The sequence below is a fragment of the Centruroides vittatus genome, unplaced genomic scaffold (genome assembly GCF_030686945.1).
Source record: "Centruroides vittatus isolate TY-2023 unplaced genomic scaffold, ASM3068694v2 contig_630, whole genome shotgun sequence".
Taxonomy (NCBI): Eukaryota; Metazoa; Arthropoda; class Arachnida; order Scorpiones; family Buthidae; genus Centruroides; species Centruroides vittatus.
In genome coordinates this window covers 485,544-497,790 of record NW_027122387.1, presented here as the reverse complement: position 1 = coordinate 497,790, position 12,247 = coordinate 485,544, and the positions used below count along the sequence as shown (strand labels likewise).

The 12,247-nt window shown below is 30.6% G+C and overlaps 1 protein-coding gene across 1 annotated transcript; it reads right to left on the bottom strand.

The window, feature by feature from the left end:
• Positions 1-612: 612 nt before the first annotated feature.
• Positions 613-12,194, bottom strand: LOC136979654 (SH2 domain-containing protein 3C). The gene is made up of 6 exons (XM_067275680.1): positions 12,025-12,194; positions 11,225-11,275; positions 9,287-9,532; positions 2,148-3,004; positions 1,914-2,082; positions 613-1,835 (listed from the first exon to the last, which is right to left on the bottom strand). Exons 2-6 carry the CDS (start codon positions 11,225-11,227, stop codon positions 1,290-1,292), a joined length of 1,821 nt encoding a protein of 606 aa, XP_067131781.1. The 5' UTR covers positions 11,228-11,275; positions 12,025-12,194; the 3' UTR covers positions 613-1,289.
• Between the last annotated feature and the right edge of the window lie 53 nt (positions 12,195-12,247).

The window sequence follows — 12,247 nt, the reverse complement described above, 5'->3', positions numbered from 1 at the left end:
AGATATACAATGCCGTTACAGAAGAGTAAAATTTGATATTAGTTTTACAATGCAAAATATGCTATTGGTTTATTAAACAAAGAATTCAAATTAACAAAAAGAAAAACTTTTTAATATTTTGATTCCTTAACATTTTCTGAAGTGAGAAATTAAACCAGGAATGTATTTTATATTAATAGCTGCAGTTGGAACATGTAATTTAAGAATTTTTTTTTATATAAATAAACACAACTCTTACATTGAAAGTTGCCTTAAGAATCACCAAATAATGTTTTATCTTTGATTTTAATTATCGGTGACTGTTTGTTCCCATACATCATAGAAAAATAAAAATTATAAATATGATAATGCTACTGTACGCTCAAACCTGTTTTTGTGCGATTTTTTGTGTGCACTATGAATTTCAATCCAATTTGTATACTGCACAAAACACATTGCGCATATAAAAGACCGCACAAAAAACAGGTTTGAGCGTACTTCATATTAGTAGAGTTAGAATAAAACAGAATATTTATAGAAGTAAAGGGTTTTATTTTGCAGAAGTTAGAAAATTCCTATTTCTTATAAATTGTTGCATTAATCGTCGTAGCCGAACGACAATATCGAGAATAACTTGCATCGAAATATCACAATATTCAATCCACGATATGATATTTTCATTGGTCAGATGTTGAAATAAATCAAAAATTGTGCCTACGACAAAATTTCGAAAACGGTAGCATAATTTACATTATAACTTGATTAATTCAAAATAAATTAAAAGTTATTTACTGAATATTACAAAAACAAACATATATTTTAGATAAAAATGTATATAAAAAAAAATTATATATATAATCAATAAGTAGATAGATACTCTTAAGTTTAAAATCTTAGCATAAATTGCATTTTGCTTTCTTGGATATTTTTATTATTATACATAATTCTTAGTGATAAACTTTTATATTAAAAACAAGTGACTAGATATAATTAATTTAAAAGCATTTTTTGTTTTTAACTGCTTTATATAATAAATAAAAATACTTGTATGTTATGGAATGTATTTTCCACGGTTGTCAAAATTTGACAAATTATTTCAGGGCTACTCATATAATATTTAAAACAAAAACTTCTTAAAGTGAAATTGTGCTTATTTAAAAAATCAGTCCTGCTAATATATATATATATAAATCAAATCTAAAAAAAGATATTATACATGATGTACAAAACAACTCGTGAGGTAGATAGCAAAAACTTGATCTGTATACTTATGATAATGATTTAATTAGATATTTAATTAAATATGCTAATTAACTGCTCTCGCACCTTTCCGACATAACTTGCAGAACCTGATCGAATTTAGTATATCTTTCGGCTGCAGCAACGTTAGCACCTTTACTTCCCCATAAAAACTTCAGATGGAATTCCGTTTTGAACATATCTAAAATGGAATTGTCAAACTTAACGTTATCCAACACTATTTCTCCGTTCCTCCTGTACGTCGTGCATTGTTGTACAAAGGTTCGTCCCAACTCCAGATGTAGTAAGAGCAGTTGAAGTCCGTAATCCGAAGCGCTCTGTTCCCATTGTAGCCCGAGAGACAGAATGTTGACGGTTTTTTTACCGCTCGGTTCCACTTGCGGTTCTGCATTTAATTCGTTATTTTCTATTACTTCTATATGCCGCTGTAATATTGTTATCAGTGATAACAGATATGGAATACAAGTGTTGGGAGCTTGCGGATTGGAGCATTCTTGCATCGACTTGAGCGTAGGTCGTAATTTTGTTTCGTAAGTGAATGCGTTTTCGGTGAAGTTTTGACGAACCGTTAGCCACGTCGACCTCAAGCGATCTATCTATAAAAGTATAAAATCGAATAGAATTAAAAATTTATATATATTTAAAATTCCATTAAAAATTTATTTTAATATTACCTGTTGTAAAGCCAAACCTTGCATGATGGCTGTAAACCCATATAAATTTCCTAGTGCAGTTTTTGTTTCTATAGCTATTTGAATCCATTTATGTACCAGATTTGCTCGTTCTTCTTCGTTGCTACAGGTGAGTATTGTCACTGCTACAAAGTATCTCAAACAGTGATTCCTATAAAATTAAGTATTTAGACACACATCTTTAAATTATTAAAGTATTTTAATAAATGCTATTACCTTTCCATCAGATCCATTCGTAATTGTTTCCCTTGTGGCAAAGTAATTAGTTCGAGTCCCGATACCACGCCTAAACCGAAATCAAAATCCGTGCTATTTTTCAACATATCTAAATCAATTCTGGTCAAGTGATTTGCTAGTATTCTCGGACCATTTTCTAATAACAGACGTCTAATCTGCAACAGTGTAGATGATTCTAGAGGTTTATTTTCTGTTTGAAGTAATGTGGTTGCAAATTTATTTAAGTCGTAACAAGACGGAGGATTTAAATTTGGAGTCGACATATCTGTTATGTTGATATTTGGCATATGGCCATTACTCGGAGGATTGCCATCTTTATAAATGGGTTCTGTGTATACGTGTTGGTTAGGTAGTCTACTAGGTTTGGGTGGCGGACCGTCTCGCTCTTGGGTGGGACTAAGCTGAGGATCGCTACCGATTCTTGCCATTCCTTTCCATCCGGCAGGTTGATGATGTGGCCGCAGAGTTGCAAATCCCGCAACGGAAGAAGTGGCCGTTTTGCTAAAGGTGCCGGGATGAGATTCTGCCGACAAACTTCCGTCCTCGCAGGGTTGCGAATGTCTTCTTGCCAAACACGGACTTCGATCGGCTTCTCTGATATCCGTTTCGGCAGCCAGTGCAGCGTAGTGGAGTTGACACTGCAATCCGTATCTACTAGCATAATATGTCAGTGGCATTGTACGATTTACGGGACAATTTATAATAGCTCCAGAAGCGGCCGACACCGCTCTCTTATTACCTACATAATAAGTTACTAGATCAGGTACCGTATCAAAACTGTCTTCTTCAAACTGATACTGTACTTTCTCGTAGACTGTAAAGGGTTGGAAAACGACCTAAAAAATAAATTTTGAATGAATTAAGGATGGCATTTGATTGGAAAATGTTTAATAATTAAAATTTTACAAATAGAAATGTATTATAAATTTGCTTAAAACTATTTCCAAACGTTGAAAATTAGCAAAATATTTTTTATAATTTATTGATATGAAAATCAAGATAGACTATTATAGAAATTATGAAAACACAGCAAACATAATATTTTCTTGATAAAATTTTGCTCTATAAAAAAATTCAAACTTTAGGGTTCTGCTTTCCAGTTGTCTTACAACTAATTCACATAGATTCCCGGATACCAGACTGCCCACGGGGACTCCTCTAGTTTGTGTATACGACCCCATCAAATTGGAACGCAGAACTGTAACATACTAGATGGGTCAACTCCAGTATTTGTTGGTGTAATACAGTCGGAATGTACAGTTTGATGGGGTCGTATACATGCAAATTAGAGGAGTCTCCGTGGGCAGTCCGGTATCCAGGGATCTATGTGAATTAGTTGTAAGACAACTGGAAAGCAGGACCCTTCCAAACTTCATACAAGACATCATCCTATACAAAAGATACATGGATGATATTATTATTTTTTGGATAATGGGACATTTTTCATATTCTATTTCTTCATTATGCAAGCCAAGGATAAGACTTGCTTTGAAAAACAGTCAGGGGAAAATGATTGACTAGAATGTGTAAGAGAATAATTCTTTATGTATGTCATTTAATTGAAATAAACATGAATGTACGAGTAAACATTATAACTCAGTTTTTGTTTTCTACACTTTCTTCCCCAAGGGCAATAAGAGGCCCTCCCTTTTTTTCAAAGCCCATCGCGGGGGTAGTCGGGCAGTGCGAGGAACAGGACGACATATCCACAACAGATTCCCGAAAAATCCCGGGGTTTTTCGACCCATCTGGATTTATTCCCAGGTCTCCAGAATGGTAAATTGACACTATTGCTCCTATATCCAGTCATATTCCTGTTTAATTTAGTGATATTGTTAAACTCCACCACACCAAAAAGACTCTCACTGGCCATGCTCACAAGTAAAAGAATAAATCCAAAGATAATCCAGTAATAGTCACCACTGTCTAAGAATTTTTTTATTTTTTCAACTTAATTATCATCATAAGTCAAGTAAGATTACCTTTTTATGAAGTTTAGATTGTAATATAACACACCTTTAAAGTTTCATTTAAAAATTGATTTCAGCTGTGTTCTAAAACCATAATAATGATTTCAGTGTTCGGTACTGTTTAATAAGTTAAAGAGAATATTGTGATAGTCGCCGACCGAGATGTTTAATTGCCGTGCATTGTAACTCTCCACCTAGATACACAGTAAGATAGCGAATTATGTCAAATTCCATTACTATTTGGAAATTAATTGTAATATTGATCTTCTGTTATATTGCAAAAATTACTTTGATAACCTGAATTATTTTTCTTTCTTTTAGCATTGTGTTCTTCTATTAAGAATTTCAATTATAATCACACAATTATTAGGTAAACTTAAATAAATGTAGATTATTGATATGCAGTGATGATTTTATTGTAATTGAAGGTGGGAAAAATAAATATATACACAATTCACTAAAGTTCTGTATATATTTATAATTATAATTGCCGAACCAGAATATACTTTGTCAAATTGGCGGAAGTTCATAATATAATAATTGTTGATATTTTGTCTATTACGTTTAAGGTATTACGCGATTTTCTTCGAGACTTGGTTTTAATATTTTAGAATTTATAAAAAAAAACAAAAGTTTTTGGGAAAAAAATCAACAAAGAGCAAATTATCAGTTTAAAGCATTGTGTTTAGTAAAAATTTTAAAATTAAATACACAATATTTACTGATTAAATGAATATTGTTATACTTAATTTTTAAAATATATATTAAAAATCCTAAGTCGCTCATCAATAAAGTGCATTATAGAAACATACGCTATTTAAAATATTCATCCAATGACACAATATTTATCGTGTTATTGAATCGTAATTCGTAAATATTTATTGTGTCATTTGACTGTTAAGAATTAAGATTATAGATTTATGACTAATTAACAAACATATTACTTTTAATTGTAAAAAAAAAGCAACAAAATCTGATTGTTTCTAAACGCTGATATGATCTTTGACCCTAGAGTTTATCTAATTATAATTTTGTGAACCTTCGGATATTCTAACCAAGAATAAATAGATGTGACCTTGCAATTTGTTTTTTGAACTTGATGATAAACAAGTAATGAATCGGGCAATTTTTTTTCTTTCATTTGATTAATTAATAACGTAAGAGTATATTATCGATTTAAGATTCATTTGGGACGGTTTGTATTTACGTAATTTTTTTTCCAATTAACGGAAAATATATTTATTTTGTTTAACGCAATAAAAGATATTTCGACAGTTTTATTTTCGAAACAAACCATCTTGAACAGGTCTGAACTTAGAGACAGAAGCTGGTAATCAAATTCTTGATTATTATTATAATATAAATATTCTAATAATGAAAATATGGAGATAAATTAAGTCAAATTACTAGTTAATATAATTTGAATATGCCACTTCTTCTTCTGTGTACGCCTTATCGGATTCCTGACGTCGGCAACACCCGGCGTAGATTAGTAAGTAGTTAGTAAATATGCCGAGGTGTTTCTAGGGAAAGTTACAGCCAGAGTGGTTTCTTGTTGCCTTCTCTGGGGCGCAATGTTACGCGAGGGGAAGTGCCTTCTGGGAGGTCTTTTAAGGGAAACTGGCCCCTATTCAAGTGTTACAAACGAGGAGAAAACCTGGAAAACTCCACGTGGCCAGCCCATCCAATGTGGTGCGAACCCGCGACCAAACTACCAGTGTTTAGTGACAGAACCGCTCGGCTACTGGTGGGCCTCAATATGCCATTAAAGTATTTATAATACACTTAAACTGTTTTTGTGCAATTTGTTTTGTGTGGTATACCAATTTGATTGAAATTCATATACCGTACAAAAAAAAAAATCGCACGAAACAAATCATATAAATAAAAAAGTCGCACAAAAACAGGTTTGAGTGTAGTATAAAAAATAAAAGTATACATTGTAATTTACATAATCTGCTTTTTATATGATTACATATACATAAAGTTGTTGTTAAGGCTGATTAATGACAAACAAGATAAAGTGAACAGATTAAAATTATGTATTTTCATTTATTTGTTGGTAAAGAAAAATAAATAGACAAACTCCCGGCACACTTTAACCTAATTGGCTCTTGTAGCGAAAAACAACCGAAATATTTATCTTAAATTGTTTTTTAAACAATGCAAATAAATACATTTGTATTATTCAGTTCAGTTTGTAATTCTGAAATGCATTTTTTTTATCGACTCAAAGTTTTTTGCAGACGATAAAATTTAGAAAATAAGATTTAATACATTCGTTATATTAAAATTTATAAGTTCTGCCTTTGGACCGAAAACCTAAAGCCCACACGTTCTCGTTTTTAAATTTTATTACTCAGAATTTTGCATTAATCAATGAATGAGTAATAAAACTCTTAAAATCGATGTAATATATCTACCAAAAATCAATTATTCAAATAGCTTTAGTATTTAACATTGAGATTAATATATAATAATAATGGCTGTAGTAATAGCTACTATATGAATATCATAAATCATTACTTGTATATCTTCAATATAGCAATTACACATCATAATTAATATTTATATTATATAACTTCTAATTACATTCAGATCGTAAAATCACGAGAGATTATTTATGAATCTTTTAGATTTAGTGACGGACGAATTAGCTACGTAACGAATTTCCGATTCATAATTATCGCGTGTCTGATTTAGTGCAAAAGTACACATTAATTTCAGTGGTAGTATTGTCAACAAACCTACCTAATTATATAAAAACATTTTCTCTCACTAAAATATTCAGTATTTTATTATAAACAAAATAAGTGAAATATAATTGCTTTAATACTGACAAATTTATGGGATACCCGTCATCTTTATGTACATATATTTGGCCAAATCACTGCTTGCAAACGAGTGGTTCTCGAATGTCGATGCTGCAGTTTTTTCCGCATCTCGAATACGGATGCCAAGAGAAAAAATATTATCGATGATATCTAAGTTATCATTTTAGAAAGGAAAATTACTATTTACATCAACGTCCGTACGATAAATTAACAATCCGACTAAGAGTGGCACCACGATAGTGTTATGTTGTGTTACTACATTACATTCTTTATGAATGGTCTTTTCGTCCTTAGAAAAACCTTAAGTATATGCTAAAATTTTACCAAGAAAAAATAACCACGAGAGAGCAAGAGAGAAGGAGATTGTTTTTTTGTAGGGAAAAATTTGCTTTTGTCGGCTTCACTTAAGTACTTTTCTAAATACTAATTCTGAAACAACTTTAAATGCAATCTCAATCTGAAAGTGACAGAGACTTTCGTTCAATTTACCGCATTCAATACATTTGCTATTGTCTCCGTAGAGATTTATAATTTTCTTCTCTTTATAACTATCACACTTTAACCAAAAATTATGATAATATATTATCGTAACAATATGATAAATGGATTTTCATTCGTTAACTTTGAAGTATTGATACAATTTCTCCATTTAAAATGATGTTTCTCCAGAATAAAATTCTGAACGTTTAAACTTAATTTCATAATTAAATTTGAAAAAATGAATAATGCTCCAGAGCATACCATTTTCTGCAAATTTATCCCAATGATGATCTTTAGAATTAGAATTGATGATATAAATTTTTGCATTGCTTTTTCAGTAATGATGATTGAACACCTTTCTTCTATAACTGGTCTGAAAAGCTTTCCTCCTCTGTGAGTTTTAGTGAATGTGAATAAATGCGAAAAGACAGATACTGGTATATATATATATATATTTTAAGAGACAATATAAATAAACAGGGCCAAGTTTGCAAGTTTTTTGACACAACTGGATGTACATATTTGACTGTCCTCTTCAACTTCCACACATTCCATTTATTTAACTCTTTTATACATTGATTTTTTTCAATATTACTAATTTCTTGCTATTATCCACTCTGGTGAGTGTGAATTTTAGTGAATGTGAAATGCTTAAAGAGGGAAAGCTTTTCGGACCGTTTATAGAGAAAAAGGCATTCGACACACAGAGGAATCTTGTTATAATGACCCATTCTGACGGAAAGAGAATATTTGTTTAGCTTGTGTTCATATTAAATAAAATAACTAAGTCATACCGATTGTAAATTTTTAACAGTCGTTTAACAAAACATCAAAGTAATTCCAAATATCTTGTAAGATGTAATTTACGTGATATTATTAAAATACAAATTCATAATGAAAAAGCTTTTTTTTTAAATAATTATATGATCATTAAACAATTATTTATCAACTAAATCATTATAAAAAGTTAATTAATGAATAATATGTTAAATTTAAAGAAGATTTAAATTAAATACATTGTTAGCAATAGAGCAAATTAGATTAATTATTCAATATCGTTAACAATGATTTCAAATTGTAATTTAAAGTTTTGGTATTTATATTTAATCATTTTATTATGCATTTATACAATGACTAAAGAAAAATTAACGAAAAAAAAAAAGAATTCAGTTATTTCTATCGGTCTAAAAATACTTTGTAATAGGGAATCAGTAATACACTAATCAAAGTCTACTAGAATTGACTGAATATGACTGAAGTGCAAAGCTTAAAATTTGGACCAAAACTGTTTACAAAATATCTACAGATAGTAGATATTTATAGATAAGTAGACTGAATTCTACACTATATAGCTTAATATTCAATAATAATAATAATAATTTAACCCTGAAATCTACCCTGGGAGCACCTGTGCCCCAGCATCATTAAAAAGTTCGATTTCTCGCCACTAATTACAGCCGAAGTTACGAGCACTTCGGTAGTTTCATATTGTGTGACACATTTGACAAGATTTTTTATATCCCGGTTGCTTGCTGTTCTCTTTACTACATGTATTTTCTTAGCATAAGGTTGCCATTGAGAACAAATCAACTGGAACACTTGGTTTATTGATAGGAAAGGAAGTCCTTTCCTATCAATAAACCAACCTTTTTCCATTAAAAGTGTTCCTGTGTGATTTGTTCTCAATGGCAACCTTATGCTAAGTTTTTTTTATCTTTCCACATTTCATAATCAAAGGAAATTTCAGAGTGAAGTTAGATATCTTTCACTATCTCTCAAGTTGTTTTCAAGAAAACTTAATAAATATTATAATACAAGTTCTCCAGATATTTACCTTATTAATAACGAAATGTAGCGACGAATTTTTCCATTTACACGTCAGTACGTAGTCGCCGGGATGGGATATACAGTCTCTGATCAGAAAATCGCCGTCGTTCGACATTAGCTCTTCCGCTCTTTGACGAGGAATGGTCCCGTGATACCAGGCGTGGCTTCTCAAATCACTGTTACTTAAACTTAATTCCCATTCTAACGCTTTCTTTAGTTCTTCCGGAGAAGCTTCGGTATCAATCATCGGTTCCTTCAATTAAATACTTTTCATTAATTATGCATATATTGTTATTAAATGACAAAATAATCTTTTTTCTTGGTATGTAATTTAGCAAATTACAATACAAGAAAACTAAGTAATCACTTGAAAATTTATGTCTTAAAATTTAAATATGATTAAATGCTAATATTTTATTCATTTCTCTCTCATCAATTCATACACAATGCAATAAATGTCAGAAAAGTTGATTGATAACGTAATATCTTCGGTTGTTATTAGTAATTTTGAATATTATAATCTGCTCGACGAGAGAAGCGGACATCGTACAAAAAACAAAAATACGGATCTACAAATTTAATAATCTCCGACCGTTTTACTTAAGCGAATGCGGCGATCGTATTTGATAATTCCTTTTGTTTTTGTAGCGTTAAAATGGCAAAATTATTAATACAAATGAAGTATGATAATGTATGGTAAATGTATTTACAATGTACGTATCGGTAACACACAAAAACTTAAGTGAAGTATACTCGTGCAAAAACTGCAATGAATTAAAAGTTTTTATATGTCACATTAGTATAACAACACTTTTCAAAACAGTACCGTACATCTAGAGTTACAACAACAGACATCCAAATAATTCACTTTTTAATTACGTTTACTAGCAGATTTGTTCTTGTATGGTCTATATATATATATAGAAGTTAAAATGCATTAAGCATTTTTATAAACTTGCGAGCACTATGTTGGCCTTTCTTTATTACTAGACCGACACTGTCACTCGACACAAGATCGGCCTTAAAAAATCACTTTATTTCCAAAGAGAATGCATTTCGGACCTTAAGTGATTTTCTAAGGCCGATCTCGTGTCGAGCAAGGTATAATAAGTCTGGTAATAAAGAAAGGCCAACATAGTGCTCGCAAGTTTATACCAAGACTAGACGAGAAGCTTATCGTAGCATGGACATTTTTAAAGAAATAAGCCTTCCGTAAAATTGATCTAGCCTCGATAGTCGAGAAACTGGAAAGCCGTTCGTTCGGGCATTTCCGAAACGCGTAACCGAGCTAGAATTTTCGACGGGTTATCGTCTTTCTCTTCGCATTCGAGAGACAAACACGGTCTCGACGTTATTCGACAAAAAGTCGATTTTATAAACGAGACCATTATACGTTTGGACGCAGGCAATGAATCACGCAAAAAAAATCCATTTTTTCATTATCGTAACCAATGTTCGGTGTGTGTAACGCTACGTAGAATCAATCATTCTTACATACAGATATTTAGATTCAGCACAATGATACTGAATTGTGAGTATGATGTTACAGTTGTGTAAGAAGTAGTATCATATTTCATTATGATGTCAGAGGTTATGGGATTTGACTAGTTATACAATAATAAAATTTAGACACGTGAAGCATCGGCTCCATTTTTTTGTTTATGTTAAAATTCAATCTGTAGCATTCAAGAGTTAATCTGACATCCTGCAACGAAAGAAGTGATGTTTACATTACGTCACATCCCTTTCAATTTTGCAGTAACGATATCGTTTATAATTTATTAATATCCTTTTTAACTTTTAAATATATAATTAAATGTATATAAATGTATATACATTGTATCAAATAAAATTTATATATATATATTTTTTTTTTATTATTTTTCTACTGCCATCTGGTTTACAAAATAATAACTTATATACTTATATATATTAAAGTTCTTACCATTTTTTTTAATATTCCTTAATATTTATCTGACATAACCTTTTTCATAATCTGAAAATTAAAAAAAGAAAATAACCTTTAAAATGATTTTTGTTATATTTTAATCTTTTTTTTTTTTAACAGTTAACGATTGTACACCCTCTGGCATAAAACGTGACTATTTTTTGTAACCTAGCAACCACCTGATGTTTTATTGCCATTTTTATTTTTAATTGTAAAAAAAATCTTTTAAAAAGTCTTAATTACTACAATAAAAAAATGTTAAGAATTTTACAATTATTAATAAACAATTTTTAGGCCCCACAACGAAATTTTTTAATTCCATACGATATAACTCGCTAATTAAGTTTTTTTTTAATAAAATTATTTATTATTATTAATCGTAATAAATTTAACATGGATCACATAATCGTTTAATCTTTGCAGTAATAAAATGGTGAAAATCTCACCGAACTCGGATCGATAGATTATCCGGTTGTCATAGCAACTGCATCCAAAAACTAAAGAACGGAAAAGCATCGGCAAGCTTAACAATTTTTTAATCGCATTCAATTAAGCATTAAATCGCAGTTAATGATACAAATATTAATTAAATCGATATAAAGAAGGCATTAAAAACGTAGGAGATTAATAAAGTTTAGATTTTAATCGAAGTAAAAAAAAAATAAATAAAGAAAAATCGATTCGGGGGACAATTTACGGAAAATAAGTGCCAAAATTGCACAAACGCATTTCTCTTTGTTCGCTTCGGATATGTATTAAATGCGGTTTATCTAATAGAATTTAAACGTTTAACTCACCTCAATGTCCTTTTAAACTTCTTAATAAACGTTTTAGAATTGTATTCTCTTCTCATTTTTCGCGAATGGTTACGTATTTTAACGTTAACATCGAGAAAACCTAAGCTGAAATCAATAGAGAAGCAGCCAGCATGTCTGTTATGAAGCGGAACCCAAACTGGACTATCCTATTTTTGCCGAGAAGGGATAGTGAAGTCGATATAGGATGAGATATTTCTGCTAA

Excerpts from the sequence above, each read along its gene's own strand:
- LOC136979654 (XM_067275680.1), bottom strand. Across the intron at positions 3,005-9,286 it reads TACATTTCGTTATTAATAAG|GTCGTTTTCCAACCCTTTAC; the intron begins GTAAATATCTGG and ends TTTATTTTTTAG. Across the intron at positions 2,083-2,147 it reads CGAATGGATCTGATGGAAAG|GAATCACTGTTTGAGATACT; the intron begins GTAATAGCATTT and ends TTAATTTTATAG.